The 23665-nt window shown below is 46.1% G+C and overlaps 2 protein-coding genes across 12 annotated transcripts in view; both read right to left on the bottom strand.

The window, feature by feature from the left end:
• On the bottom strand, positions 1-11693 carry LOC107275061. 3 transcript variants are annotated; one of them, XM_015754813.2, is made up of 8 exons: positions 9700-11620; positions 8096-8199; positions 6711-6887; positions 6451-6633; positions 5863-6039; positions 1580-1759; positions 733-817; positions 1-516 (listed from the first exon to the last, which is right to left on the bottom strand). In XM_015754813.2, exons 1-8 carry the CDS (start codon positions 10098-10100, stop codon positions 450-452), a joined length of 1374 nt encoding a protein of 457 aa, XP_015610299.1. In that variant the 5' UTR covers positions 10101-11620; the 3' UTR covers positions 1-449. The 3 variants fall into 3 exon arrangements, with proteins under 3 accessions (XP_015610299.1, XP_024935563.1, XP_024935562.1); XM_025079795.1 differs by lacking the exon at positions 1-516 and adding an exon at positions 524-669 and having other exon boundaries at positions 6714-6887; positions 9700-11693; XM_025079794.1 differs by lacking the exon at positions 1-516 and adding an exon at positions 524-669 and having other exon boundaries at positions 9700-11685.
• Positions 11694-13506: 1813 nt separating this feature from the next.
• LOC107274995 (whirlin) overlaps positions 13507-23665 on the bottom strand; it is a 31740-nt gene continuing 21581 nt past the window's right edge. For 3 of the 9 annotated variants that reach the window (XM_015754671.2, XM_015754676.2, XM_025079787.1), the window contains 4 exons: positions 20197-20442; positions 17625-17930; positions 17182-17260; positions 13507-17101 (listed from right to left, as the gene is read on the bottom strand). In XM_015754671.2, coding sequence (XP_015610157.1) covers positions 16959-17101; positions 17182-17260; positions 17625-17930; positions 20197-20442 — 774 coding nt within the window. In that variant the 3' untranslated portion in view covers positions 13507-16958. Of the gene's footprint in view, positions 17102-17168; positions 17283-17624; positions 17931-20196; positions 20443-23665 lie in introns of all 9 variants that reach the window. The other 6 variants (XM_015754677.2, XM_025079791.1, XM_025079788.1 and 3 more) reach the window with 5 other exon arrangements.

Below are 23665 nucleotides of genomic sequence, written 5' to 3'. Positions count from 1 at the left end.
TTTTATGAAAACATCCGTTTATTTAACTTAGTTACAATTTAGACGAAATATATTATCTTCCTATGTTATAATACAGCGTCATGAAGTATAATGAATGTGGTAGCACGTTAATGGTAACGATGTTGTGAAAATTATGCGAAATGATGAAAATAATGTTCACTCGTTGTCATTCTGTCTCTTTATCATTTCAACGAGCTCAAAGTTCGGTATTAGCTGGATCCTAGGCACACCATAGGGTACCTGTTCCTGTTTATGGCGATGTGTATGGTTTTCATAAGAAACTAAGAATCGCAAGGCGAACACAGATCAGAGCAGCAACCACTACGTGTTTCGTAGGCTGGCGAGGAATCAGCTCGGCACTTTTGCAAACTCTTTTATGACGGCAACAAAATAGTCTTAATAGTTTTATCTATGCGTATCTTATCCTAGTCTTTACGTGAGAACCGCAGTCACACCTGCGGAACTCCTGAGGGAGCACTTAAGGCCACATCTTCTCCTTGGAACGCTGGTACTTTTCTAGAAAGAATAAAACCCGTGAACATTCGTAACATAGAAACGTATAATTCCTATATGTATCATGAGATTTACAGGAGATGAGGTCACTTGGAACGGTATAGAGATGGGAATTTGAGGACTGGTGAAATGGCATCTCTCAAGCTTGGGAAGAGTCTGGAAGAAGATGGGGATAAGATATAAAAAATGAGGATAAAAAATATAACGAGTCATACATACCTCTTTCTATACTGAAAGATGATGTAGATGATGACAGCATTGCCGACGAAGAGCAAAGCGATGAGGATGGTTGGTAGGACGACGTCTGTAGAAAAAAAAGTATGAAAATAGAAAAATTGTCAATGGTCACAGTTTGATACGTGGATATGTTCTTGCGACTGGTTCGTCTGTCTGCGATGGGACTTGGGACCCGACGTAACCCCCATTAATGTAATAATGCATAAAAGAGAGGCTGCAGCCTTAACCAGTGGTCAAAGTTACGATTGAGAAAGAATGTCATGACGTTATTATAACTCATCCGCGTACGAAAGGGCTGACATAGTGGACTTTAGCCAGAGTTATAAACGGCCGTCGTATGAATAGTTTTTGCACGGTTCTCAAAAAGATCATGAGAAAGTTTTACCGAGGTTAAAGTCTTTTGAGAGACAAACTCGATGGGAACAGACCCAAAAAGATAACGTCGAGTGATTTTCTTTGTAACTTGCTTATCAATGAAACAACGTCAGGAAATGGAGAGGCCAACGAACGAACGTTTCCTGTGATCTCTTACACTGATTCTGAGCAGTGTAATTTTCGAGTCGTCGATACGTGTCAAGCCATAAGAATTATTTATCATGCGATGAGAAAATACCGACGGAAATTAGTTCCCGATAAAGTGACGGCTCGTCGAGGTTTCCTCATTGCGTCTTGATGACGGAAAGAAATATCACGGGTCTGCGTGGCACAGTTGTTTGTTTTTTGTTTTACGCCACTGGAAGGCTCCCCTAGGGTGCAAGATACTGCTGATATGAAATGGTGAAATTGACTATGAAATTATTTGAGGATTTAAAGATAAATGCACACTGACCTACGACGTAGTCTGCCTCCTTCATCATGGCTGGTTGCGCCGAATCCATAACGAAATCCGTGCTTTCTGCGGCTGCGTCGTCGCCTCGACCGATTCTCACCCCCGACGTCAGACTGTCCTCCGACAGATTGGAGATGTGATTGTTCTCCCTCTCGGCCTTGAGGATAACTGCCGAGGTAGCTGGGAACAAAAAAAAGGTCAGGGTAAAAGGTGTCACCAGATGCTCGTTTAGTCGGCTGATATCAGTAATCGATAATGTTTCGGCTGATGAAATGACCGCTCGTCCTGTCTCGCTCGAAAAGGCAGAATCCTCCTCTGGAGCTCTGTCAGCGTTATAGGACGGTACGTGAGGACGGAAAGAGAATTACATGAAAAGCAAAGAAAACGGTACACACGAGTGGTCCGTTATCGCCTGTCGTAATGGCGTGATCCTCTGGCATATCGGCAGCAAGTCCAAAACATGCTGATAAATCCTGAGGTCGAGTTTAATAGTTTACACATTCATGAAAGTAAAAAGTAGCAATCTCACTTCTTCCCACTTGACATATCGCATCTTTTTTTTCTGCATTAATTCCCCACATGCCGCAGTCTCTGAATCATAGCTTTTCTAATTGTCCGATTGGGAGATCCACAATGAACGTTAAGCTCGACCCACGTGTTTCACATCCTCGAAGTGGACGTTCATAAAAAAAGCCTACACTTCATTTTCAAATATCCTTGAAACTTTAACAGAGAATTTAGCTGAAGCCTTAGCGGTCGGTTAAGATTTTCATTAATTTTCATTTTTCAAAATTTTAAATTCCAGTAGGGTCGAATGATTGAGTTTAATCGGCGATTCTTCGCTGGGGACACGTGGTTGGCGCCAGAACGTTATCTCGAGTCGCGAGGTGAAAAGTCGCGGCTGTTATTATTTTTTTGAATAATCATTTGAAATAAAATCGTTATCGCGACAACTGAATATTTTTATTCCTACAGCCACGCTTCGTACACGAGTTTATCACGTCGACAATTAAAATATCAATAAGAAATTGTGAGATCGAGAATCCCGCGACTCAGTCGAGTCAGGCCCTTAGACCAATTGTGTAATCAGAGAGGTTATCATGTTTCACGTGGAAACTTGGTAACTGGAGAAGTTCCTCGCGAAAAAGGACGATACCAAAGCCTCTGCCTAATTTAGTTCTAATGCCTGCGTTCCTGGGAGTCTAGCGTTTGACTACGGCCTGCGTGAACCTCCGCTCGAAACGTCGCTTTAGCACGTCGGGACGTCCAATGTGTCCGTCCAATCTTTTTCAATTGTCGGCTCTTGTAATGTCACACGTTAGATCATCAATTCGACCTTATCTCACTTGACTTTGTGTGAAATTGCTTTTCTCCTTAATATCATCAGATAAGACCGAGTCTCTATGATAATTCGAGCAGAGAGTACAAGGTGCAGCTCGCGATAGTTTTAATTTAACAGCCAGGGAACGCAGAGTTTTACAATAGAAAAATTATCGCAGCGTAACATGAAACACAGAAACGGAAGGCTGCTAATAAACTCCAGCGGCGAAATATCACCAGCAGCGTTTCGTTTTACGTAAACTTTTGCGAACGTCCACATATTTTGAAATTGCGATCGCACCTACATCGAACTCCGCGACACTGAATTTAACGCGTTCGGGACGATGAAATGTTCGACGAGACGTAAGTATAAAGTCGTTACGAGTTCTCAAGAGACTGGTAGAATGTCGGTACGTTACGTCAGTCACGTATTCCGCACTTTACAATGGGGAACGCGTGCGTGCGTTGCAGCATCTGCTTCGGGTAGCCATGAATTCGGCGAGTGGATGAAAATAAGAGTAAAAAATGAACAAGCTCAGTCGATCGACGATAATGACGGAACAACTCAGGAGCATCTACTCCATTAAACTCACATATAAAGTTCTTGAAGGCGTCCATGAATATACGAGACATCTTGACGAAATGGTTTGTTATCGTTGTAGGACCAGCACCATCTCACGTTCCCGTGCACTTTGCGAAAACGAGCTGTCTCTTAGAGAGCAGTGATGTGTCAGAAGACAAAGAAAAGTGGGAAAGAACAAAGAAACAAAGTTTCGACACGAGAGGTACAAGAGCCAGGCTGTACGCGATCGCGCAATTCTTTTTATTTATGCCTGTCGAATTTAATTGACGTCGCGATCCAATTACCAGGAGGTTTTTCAAGAGCGAAGCAAACTCCTCGCAGGAATCTGACAGCGAACTGAGCGGAATCCGGGAGAGCCGTGCGGCTTTATTCACACGTGAGCCAAGCGTGGCGTGATTCAACGCGATGCGCCGATCTTGCGGTTAATCGAGCACGCTCCCAAGAGATGACCTTTGATTCCTCGTACTATCTTCTTCTTGGGCCTTTTTCCTTTTTTTTCCTCTTCTCTATTTACTTATCGGTTATCATTCAATCCCACTGCTCCCCTTTGACCCCCCACTACTGACACATCCAGCACATATCGGACACTCCTTAGGAAGACGGAGCCTGATTCTTCGTACGACTGCGAGCCAGCAGGCAACAGCCCTCCAGTATTTCCTCCCAGGACGGGGTCGAGTCTCGGGCACGGACGCGAACACGTCTGCACGCGGATGACGATCTGAGGACCTTGTCGTTAGTTACGGGATCTAAGAGAGTCTCCATTGAAGGCTTGAGGCTTGGTGGGTTGCCGAGTGGAGCAAAGCAGAGCAGACTGAACCTCTGACTAACTCTGGAGCAAATGCGGGCACGACTGGAGCATCTTCTCCTTCTCCTTCCTTGGGCTCATCCTCCTTTCCTAACTCAGCCTCTTTACGACTCTAGTCTGGCTAACCCGCGTTCTCTTGTTCGCTTCCATCGAGGAGGTTGCCGGTGGCCAAGTGAGGTCCGGGGAGTTGGAGGACGAAATCCCCACCAAAGGCTCCAGCCCGACTTCCAGCCTTATCGTAACTAGGTGGGGATGTTAATAGGCACGGACTATAGTACCGGATCTTGATAGTGGCAAGGTTTTTATCTTTTAACCAACCGGGGATGAGATGATTCGATAGCCGCTCGGGGAAACTCCCTGAAAATGGTTTCTCGGTCAGGGACAGCGCTGGAGAAGATCTTCTTATATAGGTTTTTTTGGTCCACTAGATGGAAGCTGGACATCAACGAATTTCGGTAGATCTGTTGTGAAGGCAATTGACGAGGCCCGAGTGGAAAAGTCGAAAAAAAAATGGATGCCACGGGCGAGATAACAGAGTGATAGCAATCTGGCGATATGGTGCTCAAATATGTAAATATTCCAGCTACTGACTTTATGTTTCTATAAGCTGACTCAGTTTTTTGCGACACACCCACGCTTCTGGTACTTAGATAAAAATTGAGGGAACTCGACCTTCCAGTTTATCTTAACTATTTCGTTTGTAAAGAGTGCCAGTGGAGTATTTCACTATCGGTCGCTAGTTCACGTGTCACTTACGTATCTCCGTTATAATTGCACAAAGAGGCGATAAGATGAGAAATTGTGAACTGGATGAGCTGGATTAAATTCAGATGACCCGTGTTTAATCTTATCCGATATTTTTATTCCTATACTTTTCTCTCTTTCCAGCTCACAGTTGCGTCCTCCGGTGCACACACTTCCACGATTAAATTTCTTCGTAAGTCACAGGGAGATCAGTCGATCGTCTCGTGCAACTGATCTTGAATTATTTAATAGACTTTTATTCTCGTACTCGTAATCATTAGCGTCGTGCGATTAGTTGTTTATTAACTGTTTATCTACATTAACCAGAAACGGTCTGTAAACAGTGTGTACAATCGTTTAAAATACCCCTCGTGGTGATAATGCCCGAAAAAATAATGATAAGCAAAACGAAAAAAAAAAACAAGAGTTCACAAGGATCACAGACAAAAGTTTTACAATATTCTCCACCTAATATTGTTACAGTTGCGACTGACCTGATGTGTTCCCGAGAGAGGATTCGGTGTCGTAGCAGCCCGACACGTGGCGTCGGGACGGCTGGTGTCGCGACGTATATGCGTACACGAGGAACGCGGTGTTCTATAAACTCGATATATCCCCTCTACCGTACCACAGCCGCTCAACGAGCAGCAGGAGGTTTCCATAGTTTGGAAGCCGCCTGAACCGTCGCCGGGACGGACATTTGGTTCGTAACGTAACGAGACGAGTCCAAAGCAGCCAGGGCTGTGCCTCGCACGCTGAGATCCCTTACCGAACCTTTCCGAAGATATCCGAACGAGCAGCAGCTCCTCTCTAGACGTTTCATTTTCTTACCGACGCAATTCGGGAGGCTGTCCTCGCTCCAGCGTCCATCCTTGCACTCGAGGATCCTCGTCCTGTTCTTCGTGTCCGGGAAAGTCGATCCTACTTGGCAAATAACGGTCCTGCTGTCGATCGTGCTGTTTATCACGTAGCTTCCGTTCGGCAGGGACACATCCGGGCAACCCAGGACTAAAAAGGGACAAAATAATTCACCGGGATCAGATTTTCGTCACAGATAGCGGCTAATGGCGGTCAGAAATTTTAACAATAATTCTGGGGATAGGAGACTGATATAGAGGAACTGGACCCATTTCGGAGGCTGTTACGTGGTTTTCGAAGGAACTCGTGGGCGAGGTGCTCTTGATGGTTCATTAAGTCACGCTTGTCTTCATCGCTGGGATAAGTTATTTCTGGAACGGCTGACGTCTTATTATGCAACGACTCCCCAGCCCCGCGTGTCAATTTCTCAGCAGGCGAACCACTTCGGATCGATGCGTGACCGCAACTTTAAGCTCCTTAAGTTACTCCGTGTGTCGACAGGTTTACGATCGGCCACTATACTGCTGCGGCAATAGCAGATTATACTGGAGTGGATGTTACCTTGATACTGGACGAGGAAGCCTCGAGCTGGGTAAAGTCTGGTAGATGCGATCAGGTCAAGGGTCACTATGTTTGAGGACGATGTGACTTTTATGCCGGCTGCTGTTCCACAGAATTCATAGAGTGTGTTACTGTTCTCCCGTATCCTTACAACGTCCACGCAACTGCCATCCGTTTCAGGACCTGCGGAGAGTGACGATCAAAACGATGAAATTGGACGACTGGATCTGCGAGATAAATATTAAATTGGTACAACTTACTGCGAATATTTAAGTCGTGAAAGGTAAGTACTATCTTCTGTCCTGGAAAGGACGCGAATATCCATCCGCAAGTATTGCCGCCAGTGTAGTAGAGTGGATATCCTGGGGACTTGAGGTAGCCTCCCTCACCGCCAGGAACCCAAAATTGCGTATTGCAGTATTTGCGAACTGCTGCTTCTGTCAAATCGAACGAAGTCTGATTTACAAAGGATAACCGAGTGATCGTGCATGTTTGCCAGGGAGATTCGCCTGTCTCGTGCTGAGCCAGCGTTAATTTCCACGAAAACAACCCCCTCTGCTCTCTTTACTCCCGAACCCCTTTATTCTCTCGGGTCCCGAAATCAGCAGGGTCTCCTATGTCAGAGATTCGGAGACCCGAGGCCCCTTGTATCGCGAGGAGGAAAAATACACGAAAAACTTTTGTTTATTTCATGTCGATACGTATCCTAGTGGATGGACCGCTATCGTCCATATCTACAGGAGCAGATACGTGCCAATGATATCGTATATGACGTATATACACCATCCACAGGAGTTACGATAAACGGGGTGAGGGTGTCCTTGCCCCAGATTCTCCCTCAGGGCGTCGCTGCGGGGGTGGGAAACGCGGGGTAGCCAGACGGGCTGGAGAGTATACTGTACGTGTCTGCAGGGATGCTGGATGATAGTAGGGCATAGCAGGGGAAGTCGAGCCACCCCTCACCGTACTACCCTCGCAGTAAGAGTCACCCCCTAAACAATTCTGCACAGCAACGTACCCTAGTAACTGCAGAAGAATGGAAAATAATCGCGTGACAGGAATTCCAAATTTTGTATTTCGTTCTCTGGTTCCGGGAAAATGAGAATACTTGGTCGATCAGTGTGTAGTCACGATCCCCTTGCAATTCTTACACGAATTTGAAAAGGAAACGAGGGTGCGAGGGATCCATGAAAAAGACGGATTAAAGAGTGCACGCTTTTCTACTTTCTACGCGGACTGAGGGTTGTTGAATTTTCAAACGAGTTCGCCCCGTCAAGAGACGCAGCCAAATGTCTAATCCCACGATGAGGGTGGGCCCGGGACTTACGTCCCTCGCACTAACTAACAACCCCATGGGCTAAGCAAGCGCTCGCAAAACGCACAGCTGTTCAAGGCTCCCGATGACTATCTGGCGCATTAGGATTTGCGGCACGTGACGCGCCACGTGTTCTCCCATTACTCGAAACTCAACGCCACGGAAAACTATTCAGATTGGCATTATCGATTACACGCGCGACCCTTTCCAACGTCATCCCAACCTTCGCTACTGGTGTTTCCTGTCGGTGCGTCCAGTGCGCCGTGTGCGCCGTGTGCGCCGTGTGCACTGGCCATACCCTCTAAGAAATAACATACTCCGTCTGTTTACCTGGGATACAGGCATATTTGAGGATCAGGTTGGCAGGGCTCCAGGTCGTTGCACCTGGATGATCGGTGGCCATGTTGAACCGGCAGTGCTGATGTCCGGAGCATCTGCAAGCAAATGATTAAATTTTACAAGCGATCATGATTTACTCCAAGAGTCCGAGTATCGAAGGGATTCCAAAGGCGAATGACTAACGATTCAATGACAATTGACAATTCGATCGAAGGTCCCGCTGATAAAATTATGGAAAGCTGTCCGGAAGACTGTTTTTTTTTCTCCAAGGACTTCCGGCAGTAATTGCAAGGATGACTGTTCACAAGGGAAATGAACACGTAGCAGGTAACTCCACGTCAGGATGTAACTGCAAGTGTAAAGTTCACGTGCGCGTGTTCAGTTTGAAATGCAGAGAAAGAGGGTGGCGTGGGTGAGTGAAATTGGTTGGGGTCGAATCACCCTTTCAAAGCGAGGGGTAGCAGCCCCTGTTGATTGTCAGGAACATTTTTAGCCATGCAGTTGCTGTCTTATCGACGGAAATCACCAGAACTGCCTTTCCTGTTCATTTCGAAAAACGTTCGGGTATCCATTTGTTTGGATCGTATGATTGCTGATTGCTCCTGATATGTACGTTGTATATCATGTATTTTTGTAGCTGAATAAAATAAAGAATTTTCGTTGACAAATCAGTCGCGTGTACATTTACGACGCGCTATTTTCTCTAAAAACTCAAACATCCGGTCGTATCTGCGTCTTTCACAATATCATCTAATAACGAGCAAATATTTATAGTCCGTAGCGGCTGGATCGCGCGATTATGATCCATCGTGACAGCGTAGCTTTTGGCATGGGATCTCATCCATAACGTATCTTGGGTTCTAGAGGTCGAAGATCATGAAGGGGAGTTCACATAGGCCACTGTTTGCAATAGTACTTGGTACTGCGCAAATGGACCTTATGCAAGTCTTAAAATCACACTGAAACATGGATTAGGAATTTAATATGAAATTTTACTACTCTCCTCTATGGCGCGCATCTGCGATTTATCGCAATTCGCACGACTCTACTGTATCAGTAGCTAACTGGCTACCAGTGCGGCGACAGATCATGTAATACAGCAAGGGCGAATTAATGTGGATGCAGTCAAATAAGAACGACGTTTTCTAGTTTGCGGTTTGGTACGCCGTGCGAAATTCTATACCAGGAACTCTCTCCTGCGGATGCTTAAAGGCAGCTCGTGTTACTGTTCGCCAGTCGCGCATTGTTTCGGAACAGGCCAAACACGAATCCGCCTCGTGACATCTCAGGGGTCTATGAAGAAAGCAAGAGGAAAAAAAACAGTGGAGTGTATAGATCACAGGAGCAAGAGTAATGCGGAGAGTAAGGCCGAAGATCGTTGAGGGATACTAATTCATGGGAGTCCAAACATATCGCAGGAAGGTGCTAGCCAACGAGGCCATCTTGCGCGTAAACAAATAAGCCAGAAAATGGGAGGCCGGGTGCAAGAGGAGTTAGACTTTGCGTAATCCAGAATACAAGGTTATTAATGCGACGTTGCCGAAAGCTCTTACTGTGAGATAACAGGCTTTTATGAGGATCCACCGATGATTTACCTTCTGTTTAAAGAACTCCTGAGGTCGACATTGCTGAGATCTTCGTCATCCTCGTCCACGTAGTTTCCTCTGAGTTGTCGGTTAGTTTTGGAACGGTACCGCGATCTTCCGTTCTTGTACCGGATCGACTGGTCCTGGACCCTCTTGAGGTCGTAGCCGCAGTATTCGGTGCGATCCATTTGGTACTCGGCTTCCAGGACGAATATGAAAGCCTTCAATGATCTACATGTCAACCTGAGAGTCGAGTCCGAGCAGCGTTCCTCGTGGACGATCTCCATGTGACCTCCGGTTAACTTGACTGCCACGACACTTCTTGTGATCGACGGGAATGGGGTCGACAGGAGAAGCGTGAACCTCGTCGCCAGGAGGAGCAGGACGATTTGAGTCGATCTTGACGCCATGTCTGACCATCACAGAGGCCGGTTGCTTCTCGAAGGTTAAAGACCTTTGCCCCGAAGGTGCCTTTTAATTTTAGCCTTCGCCGAACTGATCTTCGAGTACCATAGATAGCGAGTTGGAAACGGCACTTTAAGGTCCACTCGAAACTGGCTTGGTTCTTCTCCTTTACCAGACGCTCGCTTCCTCGAGTCTTCTGTACTGGCAAGGGAAGGTGGCCGATCTCTCATAAAAGAGTCAAGACAATAAGGCGTTTCATTCTGAAATGGCTACGACTCCTATTTTAAATCCGTCTTATGACACTCATTTTATAGGCCGCATAATTCCCTTCGCAAGTTGGGCACATTGCCCAATGCCACAGTGAAGTAACTTTAGGAAGTGTTTACACGGGGACCGTAACCGCGACCCTGATCTTTCAGGTTGCTGCCGATGCTTCGATGCGCCGAGGATGACTAAAGGTGGAATCGGCCAGAGCGATGGGAGCACCGTGTGCCCAGGATTCTGCCTTCTTTGTATTCTCTTTGATTTCTAGCAGATGGCGATTGCGCTGGTCAGTGTTTCGGATCGAAGCGAACTGCAGCCGACCGGACGGCAACGCAGTAGCAGCAGCTGAAGTTTGTTGCTTTAGCCAAGAGTTAAATGTTTGCTCGATTCTGGTATTATCAATCAGCCTCGTAATTTTGAACGAAGGAGATAACTGGTCCCTGATCTTACGAATTCAAGGTCTCTATTTCACGAAGTGATCTCCCGATAGTTTCCATCGAGGTCAGTTCAGGCTTATATCAATGGCTCCTCCCTCCCTCTATCGCGAGGTATCGAGTATGCGTATTTTTCTTTCTCTCCTTTCGTTCCCTAATAATTCCACAACGCCGACCCAAGCGTCGATTGCCACGGAATTCTTCGGTTGATGACGCTCGGCGATCTAGTCTTGTTTCTTTTCGCACGCTTTATCTTTTTTTCTTCTTCTCTAGATGCCAGCCAGAAATTCCAATGACGCCAGCTATCGATTGCCGATCGCTCTGATTCCTTGTCCTCTGCAATCTTATTCCCAGTATGCTGCCAGGGGGAAGCCTTGCGCTGCTCCGTGCAACACCGCTGACACACACTCTCCTCCCTACACAATGTAAACAAGCACAAGAGAGTCCACTGATTCGCAGCAACGAATAAGCACAATTCACGTCACGTCTCACAATGGGGGGTAAAACAATACCGCGTTCTACGTGAATATATTCGAAAAAAAGTACGACGCCGTAAATTTCGAAAATTATTCTTAACCGTCATACATGACGATAACTGATAAAATAAAGTCGATTTTTTGTAAAGACAACAGAACACAAGATTTATTCTTACAAAAATGATCGGTCAAACAACGAATGCTGTCCAGTCCCGGAAGAAGAATCGCGATGGCTCGATATGCAATAGGAAAATAATACAGCGACACATCGCGTGCGTGGAGAGGCGTCGAAAGGCGTCGAGACGCTCTGACGGTTTGCCGGCCACTGAAACCCACGGCTCGTGCCACCTATTCGAAGCCGTGGGGCGTCGTGTCGTGTTCACGATGCTAAACTGTGAAATCTATGTGGTACCGGTTGCACGATTGCTAGCGATCGATATTCCTATGGGATAGTATAGTAAGTTATTCTCCACCCTCGAAGGGTGCACCCCTAGCACAGCACGTGTGCAGACTTTTCGGGTTCCTCCCGCGGCCGGGACTCCGGACCCAAGAACCAGGCTCCAGGGCCCCTGTACCCCTGCGCGGCGATTCAGCCTTTGCCGTCAGGGGATAGGTCCATGACCATTTTGGCATTATCTCGTACATCCCCTACCCCCACTACCCCCAGTACCCTCACGGTCCCTTTCACTGGGCTGAGTTTTACGCTTCACTCTGCTCGGCGGGCCTTGTGCAGTCTATTCTTTTGCGTCACGACGCGCATTGTTACCGAATTCGGCGCCTTGCCATTGTGCCCCGATAGTCAGGCTCCTGGGCCAGGTATCCGCTATTGACCTGAGCACGTGCATCCCCATCTGCAAGGAAGAGGAAGAGGAAGTACTTGGCACACCGGTTACACCTCCTTATTAATTCCATGGAGCCCTTAGCTCGAGATAAGTATTGCGTAGATGCTGAACCCATCGGAGGGTCTCGATCTTCGCATCTTCCAGGACCAGGTTGGCATCAGGTTCGCCAAGTGCTGCTTGATGTGCGTCGAATGCCGGTCCTAAGTGCGCACTCTGCTGGCAATGCAGATGCAGTACGAAGGGACAGTCGGCACTCGGCTTCCGTAGAGAACCGAAATGCTTATGAATTATGCAGGAATCAGTAGCCAGTGACGCAGCTCCGGTCGATCGATGCTTCCTTCGCCCTGTACGAAAAGGTACGGCGTCCTATTAGATACTACAGAAATAACCAGGTGACTCCGTTTCAACTGTCCAACCTAATCGCTGGTCTACGCTCTCTGCGCGACACGCACGACTCGCTGCAACACATGTGAGGCCCAGTGGTTGGTTCAACGTTTTGCATCAGTCACGCTCGATGTGTATCCGATCAAAATTTCCGCTTTTTCTATATTTATATAATTTTTCCCCTACCCAAAATATCAAGGTGTTATGTAATGTTCCTCTCGTACGAATCAAGCACATGTCGTAGAAATACTCCCGACTCCCGGAATTGAGGTATTCCATAACCCCGATTCGATTCTCCGAACTATTTAATCGTAAATTCGATTCTATGCTCTTGGAAACGTTGGAATTTCGCTGAGTTGACATAATAATTCTGAATAACGTGTTTTTCCTATAAAAACTTCGGACTATTTTCAAACTCACCGTTTCTCTATAGCTGTACGTCACTTCCCAAAATGCCTTAGAGAGCAGATTCTTTCCTCTTCCACGTACCCTGTAAGGCGTCCACGAGTCAGCACACGTCGCGAGAGTCACTCGCACCCTCTGCCCATTAACAGGATTACGGATTACACGTGAGGTTACCTGTAATGTGGTTCTCTTACGTAAGGCGGCTCTTCCGATCTAAAGTGGCGATCGGACCGAATACCAACGTACGTGGATACCTTCTACGTAAGCGAAAACCTTTCGAGCTCAGCGTCGAGACCAAAGAGAATCTCGACTGGCTGGAAATATCAATTTCGATACTCGCGACTCGGCTGCCCTGTTATTCAGCCAGAATCTGTAAGCATTTAACAACTTTCGCAAGATTTTACCTTCGTGTCCACGTCATAACAATGTAGCTTCCTCCGCGCTATTGTAAATACGGGACTCTGACTTTGCGTAAGATTACCGAACGCTTTTCTGCTTTACTTAAAAGATTTATTATTTTTGCCATGAACCAAAAAAAAAGATCGACGTTGCCTATGGAACAAGAAGGGGTCAGGGATAAAAATAGAAAATGAATGAATCTCTTCCTTCGTGGTGAACGTTTTTATTTAATAATAATAATAATATGAACTTCCGTGTGTTGCACATGAAAAGTTTCGATGCGCCTTATTCCTCCAATTCGCTGTATTCGAGGATTCTCAATGGCGGGCGGTACAATCTTTGTAATCTTAACCCGTCCTCCATTGGAATATTATACGTCTCGCGTGATTGTATAACTGGACTGCAAAAAACGATCTATGAAATGCGTATGAACGAACTGTCTATGTATGTACAGTTTTTGTTGTTTGACTTGTTACGACGACCTGGCGCACAATCATTTAGATAATTTCACGAGACGCCGTTAAACAGGTAAACGGTTACTCTCTTCGCAATTATAGATTATCTTTATCTATTTTTTGCATTAATCTGCATCACGCATGAGTCACGTCGTGTCCGGGACAAAAGATGAGAATACGTGGAATCTTCTGTGTTCTTTAGTATCTTCGTTCTCTTGACTTGGCATTGACGGTCGATTAAGACGAATGCCGTGAGCGAGGGCCTGGGTGTGATGAGGGTCGAATCAAAGGGGTTGATATTGGGGAGGATCCCCAGGACATCCCTAAAAATCAGGGAGGACCTAGGTAGGACCTTCGATAAAGTTTTTTTTTTTTCATCTGATTCATGCAATTCCAACTAATCGTTGGACAGGATGTTGTAATTGGCTTGTCAGGCTGTCTTTTTTTTTTGTATGCAGGTACGTTTAGAGAGCGGGTGATGGGGAGGGAGAGAGGGTGGGAGGTGGGGTTATTTTTGAAAAAATAAACTTTGCTAAAGTTTCGCTACGATTCAAGCTGCGATTTGCTAAATCTCTAACGGGTTCATCGCACCTTTTATCCTTCCTCTGATCTACTAGACTTCTCTATTTGTATGGTTACGCACTACTTGTCTATTTGAATCTACCGAGAGATCGATCGTGATCGATCGAGAGAATCTCGCCTGTACATAGGAATGGCGAAGGTTGACGCGACGAGAGAAGCTGCGATCGGTCCAGCACACTTCAGGTCCACCTGTCGTTCTTCTTTCTCGGAATTGGAGATCATTGCAGTTTTTTATCATGGTCGAATCTTCGTTTTCAAGTGTGCATCGATTTTTTGACCGGTGCTTATCGCGAATAATCGCAGTGAGAATAGAAAAAACTTTTTGTTTACGTGCATTCCTCCTTTCCTAATTTTCCAGTGCACTCGTGACATTGACCCACCTCAAAATCTCCAGGATCCAAAGAGAGCTCCAGAGACTGGAGAGCCTCAAGGATCGTTCGTAAGAATCGGTAAGGGCGAATCGAGGGACTATCCGGGACAAATGAATTCTCGATTTTGGATTCTCGTCGATCGTCGTCCGATCAACAGTTCAATTATCAAGACGCAAAGCAGTAAGGCATTGTCGGATATGTCAGCTGAACCTCTGGCCGCCCGGAGTGCGTGTTTCGAAAGCCGTTTAAAAAATATTGGACTTATGCATCCCAGCTGATAGGATCGTCCCATTCTCGAGAACCGACTGGACCCGAAACGAAGCCAGAGGCTGGAAGTTTTTAAAAAAATCTGTTCGGAAATAGTTTGCCTGTCTTTATTTCTTTCTTCGGTTCTATTTTTCTTTGATCTTCTCCTACATTATTTCAGCCGTCGATCGATCCTTCTTTATTATCCCCTTTCGGGTCTCCGTTCCGGCCATCCTGTACACGAAGACCCGCCCGACATTCTATAATGATGATTTCCATGTCGTCACACGGTTAAAAGCGGTGCATCTCTTATTATGCCATTATTGTGCGTGCTACAAAAAGAATCAGAATAAAAGCCGAAATGGCACAGACTGTACATTACGTGTTACGTATCCATCTTTTTTTTTCTTCAATTTTTATTTCGGCCTACTTTCCCATCATTTCCTCTTCTCTTCGGGCAATCTTCTTCTCGAGTTTATCTCAATTTCGTTTACTCACTACGTTTTGGCACATTACCAACTTTACAGTTCTAAGTTCCTCTAAGATACACGGTTGTAGTTATTTTCACAGTGCAGTTCTGTCTTTTCCAGTGTCTCTGCCTGCCGCCTATGACTTTGCATGCGTATCTGTCTTATTACCTTGAACTCGCCTATGCGTGGCTCCTCTAATTTCTAAACCAATCGAGTACCATGAGCAGCCTCAGTACCGTTACACGCAATCCTCCTAAAGAGCGCTACGATCCACGATGAGCTTGAACATTCCTAAACGATTATCAACGAATTCGGATTTTCCCAAAACTAAGAAAAACATTGGAAATCCTCTTGTAAAATAAGCTAGAAGCTCACCGGATCGTATCGCAATTTTAGACCCGATTCACCAGGCCTGTAGTAACCCTTAGATTATGCACAACTACGTGTTACTTTTTGAAAATATTATGTATATATATATGTATATATATATACTAGTCGTTCTCCTCTTCACGAATTGCGAACACTCCATATATTTATAACTTGCATTCCACTACGAGAATTTTCGGTAATAATTATATATATATACGTATACGTATATATATAGGTATATATATTTATATATACTTTTTAAGCCTCAACAATTCCCATAATAAGTCTATAATTATCGCTCGACAGAATTAAACGACTTTGCTCCGCTCTTCGACTTTAACTGTTCCTTAGGACCAAAAAATCTATGGAGGATCGCTCGATCGTTCGATCGCGAGATAAAAAGAAAAAGATGACTGCGCGGAGCGGAGCAAGGACCTTAATCCTTCGGCGCCATTGTAACACATTAGTCAACAGTGAATTGCATCGTGAATCTCTTAGCGAAAAGTCGTGGTTGTCGCGTGCGCGCATGCGCACTGCCGTCACTCTCCGATCGTTCGCATTAACAGACTCATTGATTAAACGTAACGCACGAGGATCTATATGTATTTTCCGTACATATACGTATGTATATATTCACGTGAAACGTCGCTAATTACTTTGGCACAGTGCACGCTTCTCGTGAATATGTCTAATACTGAGGCGAACCAACCATCAACGTCTTCGGCCATTATTCTTGGCCGGTTCCACTTAAACTGCGTGCACTCCTTCTTCTCTCTCTTTCTCTCTTCCTTGGTGCAGCTTGTCCTGTGTTAATTCCATCCTTCCCGTCTGTAGCATCAATTCGTCATACCCACTTTGTTCGCTGCGGAACTCGCTGGTATACGATTGACAACACGTGTTCTCTAATCAGCGCTTAGCGACTAGATTGAGTCGAATTAGCCGACACAAGTGTCTTAATCTTCCCACCACCTGGGCCAGTTGAATCGGTAAACTTGTTGGAGATTCAGTCAGATCCAGAAGCCAGAGAGTAATTTTTCTTTGATTTTTAATAATTTTCAATACTTCTTCTTCCGTTAGCGTTTTTCATGTATTCTGAGGAATCACTCTCGAATTGGCTTCGGGATTCGAAGCTAGGATACTTCCGGCTCGGAGGTGGGAGATTCTTGCTACGCCTCTAGGAAAATCAAGGCCGTAGGCTTCGGCTCCAGGTTGCTCTTCTTCGCCTCGACGACCAGGAACTCGATCTCGTTACGATCCCGCCGTGCGAATGATTCGGCTATCAGTCTGGCCACTTCCTGATGATGAAGTCCTGCAAGTTTTAAGCTCGATTAAGCGCTGGATCGTTGCTTCTTTTCTTTTTAGATATTCTAATCTACCAGTGAGCCCTACCCTCCACCTTGTGACCGTCGACCTCCAAGATCAGCTGACCAACCTCGAGTCCACCGGCCTCGTAAGCTGCTCCATTGTCCTGAAACAGTAGTTTCATTCTCCTTTAGACGCGACCACTAGCTCTGCGTCTAGTTACGTCAGGCAATTCGTGATCGCAAGGGTCAAGGCACTCTGGAGAGGGACGCGGGGGTCGTGTCACCGGAACAGAAAGCCGGAACGGAACCCGTTAAGCGCTCGCGCTTTTGACTGGTTTGACTCGGCGGGTTTAAGAGAAGAAAAAAAAAAGAGATCCGTTTTAGGATCGAATTTGAAACCGGTTCCTCGAGCGATGTGGATCGCGCGAAAGTAACTCCTTGAATATCAGAAAGGACGTCGCCTTGGGCAAGCGTCTCTGCCTTCTAGGATCGAATCATCTGTACGAATCAAAAAGTACGAGTACTCACGTGAATATTGATGATCCTCGGCAGAGGATGCTTCGTGTTGGCTCCACCTTCAATGGCGATACCCAAAATGGACTTGGTCTTCTTGACCGTGATTCTCAGGTTGCCCTGATGATCAGGAACCACCAGGGCACCGTCCTCCTCTCTCCTCTCGGACATCTCGCTCCTGGTTAACCGCTGAGCACTGTGGTGCCTCCGGGGTGGTCCACCCGAGCCACCACTTCCGGCTGCTCCACTTCCGGATCCACTCTCTTCCAAAAGTTGCGCCTCCTGCATGTCGAAGCTCCGTGACAGCTTGTGCGCGAGTTCCTGAAAGGATTAGAATTTGATTGGTGACAGTCTCCACTCACGTCCGGCACCAGCGACAATACTTCACCCGGGCCGACAATCCACCTCATCTTCGGGACGCGTGAACACTGGTTATCCTTAACCAGGCGCGATCATCGATTATTATAACGCGCTCAGCCCACGGGATAGCTCCCCGATTGTGCTGGCGTCAACAATGGCCAGAGACTTTTTTATTTCTTTGGTTTGGTCATCTTTGACTGGTTTACGATCAGCCGGAGGAGGTAAAGCCCCACTAGGAAATATTACCGCTGTCACGGACGTTCGCGCAAATTTACGCACGGCACACGCACACGATAACACTATAATCTCTAAAGGCTCACGCTAGTTCATACGTACATACTGTTGTATATTATGATGTGAAGAGAGTGCTCCTAGCCGCTGGCTATATACACGCTTCCACAAGCACGGGTCAATTGATCTAGGACTGGCACAATTACGCATTCTTTGATCTCGTTGATGCTCGGCACATGCAGATTAATAAGAACCCCTTATCAGAGCCCGTGCTTTGTGCGAGTGTATGGGCCATTAGGAAAGGACACTGCGTGAATATTTTAGAGTATAAAATATGTATTAAGTCATGCTTGCAGATAGGCTGGTTAAGTGGTTGGGTGTGGTGGTGCTCGGAGAGTGGTGGTGTTCGCGTCAAAAAATTATTATGATCAGAGCAAGTAGAAGAGGATGAAGAAGGACTCGTAGCGCGCGTTTCTTTGAGCTACGCGAGTATCGACGATTCTACGATCGATCGTGCATCGTGAGTAACATGAGTATCATGACGGATCGTGGATCGTCGAGCGCCAGGCGTCCCTTCGATTATCGCGAGATCTCGTGGAGGTGCCGTCCTCTTGAATAAAGAAACGGAGAAATGAAGAAAATAAGAAACGGTGAAAGTACGGCAAACCGTGGCGTTGGGAAAACGCTCGCGAGCAGCGCGTCTTTCGAAAGACAATGGCCGCTTTTACTGAATTCACTTTGGGATCGGGAACGTCTCTCGGAATTTCTCTTGGCATCTCAATGAACATCTAAATCATCCAGACGCCTTGCAGGCGTCGTGATAAGGACTCTGATTAGCAGCGAGTACTTTGAAACAGCGTCTTATCGAGTGGCCACGGTATGCCGTCCGATCATCATTCTAATCAGTAATCACTCTTGTCTTCTACTCGAAAGATCTTTATGATTTATCGATCGCTCCTTCGAGAGATTTTTCTACTTTTTTTTTTCTCTTATTAAACTTCATTGAACTCTGTTATTTCCTACCATTCGAAATCATGTGAGTTTAGTGATTGGTGCATGCCAAGACATCTAGTATCGTGCTTTAATTTAATAAGAATAATGAAAAAGAAAGTTCATGTGCAAGACATCTAAGTAACACGTACACACGCTCTATTCACTATCGCTAACTCTATAGAGTAAAGGGTTTCGTTTTGTCTTTAGAGTAAAGAGAGAGAGAGAGAGAGAGAGAGAGAGAAGAGGCAGTAGTCATAGGATGAGAGAGGATAGTCAGAGAGTAAGAGAAACAAGAATGATAATTGCAAACCGTAATTATAGTCATGCGACAAAATAATTCAATTACGATGCATTGTTTCTTATATTCTACAGTAAGAAAGAGAGAGAGAGAGAGAGAGAGAGAGAGAGAGAGAGAGAGTGGTCGTACGACAAAGTAAATATACAAATTTTCGTATCTCTGTACGTGTCCAATTGTAAGGAAGAAAAGTATTTTGTCAATTGTGGAAAATGATGATAAGCTGCATAATGCATCTTTAGGAAAAAGAAAGACAGTCTTTAGAGTAAAGAGAGAGAGAGAGAGAGAGAGAGAGAGAGAGAGAGTGGTCGTACGACAAAGTAAATATACAAATTTTCGTATCTCTGTACGTGTCCAATTGTAAGGAAGAAAAGTATTTTGTCAATTGTGGAAAATGATGATAAGCTGCATAATGCATCTTTAGGAAAAAGAAAGACAACAGAGTAGATAGTTGAGTTCTGATTGATTGAATTAGTGGGTAAAGAGTGTGTCCGCGTGTGTGCATGTCTGACGACAGTGCCGGTGCGTGTGGCGTGTGAAAGAGAGAAATTGAGAAAGAGTGAGAAAAAAAGAAAAAAGAAAAAAGAGAAAGAGAAGAGAGAGTGTGTGAGTGAACGAGTGAGAGAAAGAGTGAGGTAGGTAGATGTAGGTAGGTTAGGTTAGGTATACCCGAAATTAGCTCAAATGCGTGAGACTAGAGAAACTTACGAGGGGCCTGGCGCCCCAGTACCAGGATTTGACACGCTGGGTCAGTCCACCAAGGAGGTGTGACCTCCAACCACCAAAACCCCCACCTCCAACACCCTCCGAGCTCCTCTCCTCCCTTCCTTCGTCATCATCCTCCTCCGTATCATGATCACGATCTCGATTACGATCGCGGTCCCGATCCCTCTTGCCTCGCCTCCCATTACCGATCATCTCGGCGTCGCTACCCTCGCACCCTCCGTCGCTCTCCTAGCACAACAGCCCCCAAACACAGCGCATCCCAAATTAGCCTCCTTATCAGTAAAGCAGTGGTACGTTATCGGGATCCTTCGCCTCCACCGTCCAGCATCCTGGACCAATCGATCCCAGCTCCATTACCTAATTCTTATACGGTCTATCGATTTCTGTGCATAGGTCAGTACCTATGTCTTGTGAGCACAAGACCAGTGGCCAAGTGTCACAAACGAGACGCGTCTTTCAACGTGCAGGAAATACAACATGGTCGACTTGGTGCTCCGTTTGCTAGGCTACCGTACAATGCTAAGTACACCGTGTACGTTTCTTATGCACATAACGACTGACCAAGGTACTGGAACTGGAAATCCGTCAGCGTGGAGAAACGTAAATGCACGTGCCAGGCGGCAATGCTGCAATAATTGACCTACAATCGGTAAAGTCATAAAATTGACCGTCCAGTTGGTTCGAGCAAGTCAAAACTTTCTCCACGACCTGCATCGGCCTGTTATCATTATGCGGTTAGCCCCTTTATGCTCTTATGCTTTTCATACTTCAACGCATCGCGCTGCCGAACCGCAGGAAATTTACAGGCGGCCGATTTCGAAAAATAAGTAACGCTTATCTGTGCTATCATCGCTTCCGCCTAATCGTTCCGAGACGAGAGTGGCCGAACCTTCTGTTGTGAATCAACGAGGAAAAAGAAAAGAGCAGGGCCGACGAGCAGTGCGATAGCTCAACAGGGCTCAGGAATCCCCGATCATCGATCGATCCTGCGATCGGTTCTTTCATTTTTTGCCTACTCGCCTCCTTCTCATCAAATCATTCCTGTTCTTAGACTCTGACCTCGAAGCCGACTTAATGCGATTCGACGTCTGCTGCGTCTAATACATCCAACCGCGAGGAATCCTGTCAGGACTAACGTCAGACTTAGGTGAGATCGATTCATAAGCCTTTCGGCTTTCTAAGCTAAATCAAAGCAGAATTGCCCTGAACGAATATCAGGGCTTCTTAGGTCAGTCACCCGAGCGTCCATTTGTCAATGTGCCCATCTGCCCATCTGTCCATTTGTCCATTTGTCCTGTTAGACCATTCTGACATTTGTCCGTTCTAGCTGGACTAATTGTGCGTGAGTCACGCAAACGCTGACTCAGAAAGAAAGTCTCTGGGAGTCTCCAAACGAATTGGGGTCCCGCCTCCGATATCCAGGATGATAACCTTGCAGGAATCCCAAGACCAGGAAGTCGCCTCTCATTCCCCGGGCCGTCGATATAGGCTCGGATGTTCAAAAGATTCGCATTCGGAGTCCTTGTCGATTTTGATTTATTATTTCGGTTTCCAATCGATCGAGCACTTCACCCTTGCCAATTCTAGCGAATATTCCATTTGTTAGGGGGGTCATACCCAGGAGTCCAAGGTATCCAGGGACAGGTTCCCAAGTGGGAGCGATCCTCTCAAAGATGATACCAAAGTCTCGAGCGTAATGCGCATCGAAACCAGTCAGTTGGCAACTTGGCAACAACGTCGAACCATTCTTCCTGCTCGTCTCGCCTCTTACCTGTTCTACAGTCCCTCTCAGTCCCTCTCATTCCCTCTCTCAGAATACTCACTCGTTTACTCACTGCCGATCGAGTAAACGTAAACCTGGCGGCGAGTCTGGCCGCTTCGTACTCGGCTCTTCGGTTCTTGAATCAGTCGAGCTCAGTCGAGTCACCAGGATAACACGAGCGCGCAACGTGCCCACCTCGACGCTCCAGCTGACTATTCTTACTCGAGCGGTTCCAATTTTTCACTATTCTCTTTCATCGTTTTAATCCAAATTTGAGATTAATATCCGGCGACGACCTCGATCTTCCCTCGAGCACCAATCCGAGTCCCCGTCCAGCAAGAGTGTCCAAGGAAGAACAAGGAAAAACGGAGACCAACCAGCAATCCAGAGTAAGTTGGCACTGTTGATACTGGGCTTTAGGAGGAGAACCAGAAGAGTCTTTTTTGTACGAGGGAAATAGAGAGTCCACAGTAAAAGAGTCCGGACGCGTCGTAGTGGGTTTTCAAGAGGAAGTAAATTAATAGAAATTAAAGGATAACGTGCAGGGGAAAAGAGGACGTGTCAACGGTGTAAATATCCATATCCATAGAGTCTGCGTGAAAATAGAGGAGAAAGGAAGTGAATACAGAAAAGTTATCGCAACGTTGTGCGGTAGAGCGATAGGATATCTCACCGTGGTGAATCGTTGGTTCGTTAATGAGAATTTAAGGAACGGGCGAGTGTCTCGCAGGTTCGCAATCAATAAACACAATCAAGGAGACGTTGCGGTAATTAGATAACTCAGCCTGTGTTCGCGATCCTCTCGAGTCGCCGTAATCGCATCTGTAAGCCAATTGCGCAATTGGCTTACGTGAAATAATCAGTAACAATCGAGTAATACGCGCCAGTACGGGTACAGTTGTCAAAGCAAGTATTTTACATTGCATCAAAAGATAAATCGAGTTAAGCGAGCGACTCGTCGTTCAATGGAAAGTCTAATCGCCGGAATACAATTAATCTAATCTAAAAGCAACAAGGGAGTGATCGCGAAGCAACCCAGATACCAAAGTCAAGATGGAGGACTCTTTCGAATTGACCGAATTAAACTTTTATTTATTCGCGCTTATTAGAAATTGCTGAAGCAGAGGAGAGTTCGGTTGCCTAGAAAGTTGCTTAGCTTAATGAGCCTGATAATCGATCGACAGCGAAAATCCTCACTGGAACTTTCAATGCAGAATCCTCCGGAGGATCCTTCGTTATCGCCTTTCGTATAGGTGGATGCAACTAACTGTATATCCAGTACGGTACATCGGTACATCGGGGAATTTATGAATTTCAGCCGGTTCCACGATGTAACACGTGAGCCCCGGGCTCGTCGCGTTCATTCTTCGCTCTTCTCCTCCGTTCCTCAGAGGGACGTATAAAGAGGGACGTTAGTCACTGCTACGTGCTGAGACAGAGTCCGAGAGTAGGAACCTAAGATGGATACTCAGAAGTGGAGAAGAATGGTGAGAATTAGTAACGGAACGGCCTGGGGCTAGATACATCCTGGAATCGAGTGAAGCTAATTGGATTCGGTTAAACGGCTAACGTTAAGGCTTTTTCAATTCCTTTTTTACCTCTGCGTCCCAATTGTCACTTGTCTCTGCGCCTCTTGAACTTCCCGCTAATTTACTACGTAAGGACTCGCGATTCCCAACATGGCGCCGC

Source organism: Cephus cinctus, unplaced genomic scaffold (assembly GCF_000341935.2).
Source record: "Cephus cinctus unplaced genomic scaffold, Ccin1 Ccin1_scaffold0123, whole genome shotgun sequence".
Lineage (NCBI taxonomy): Eukaryota > Metazoa > Arthropoda > Insecta > Hymenoptera > Cephidae > Cephus > Cephus cinctus.
Note: the sequence above shows the minus strand (reverse complement) of the source record. Positions and strands in the feature narration are given on the sequence as shown.

Coding starts and splice junctions, on each gene's coding strand:
- LOC107275061 (XM_025079794.1), bottom strand. CDS start 10,100: ATGGCGTCAAGATCGACTCAAATCGTCCTGCTCCTCCTGGCGACGAGG. Junction 6,888..8,095: donor CAAATATGCCTGTATCCCAG/GTAAACAGACGG, acceptor TCGATTTGACAG/AAGCAGCAGTTCGCAAATAC. Junction 818..1,579: donor GGAGGCAGACTACGTCGTAG/GTCAGTGTGCAT, acceptor TTTTTTCTACAG/ACGTCGTCCTACCAACCATC.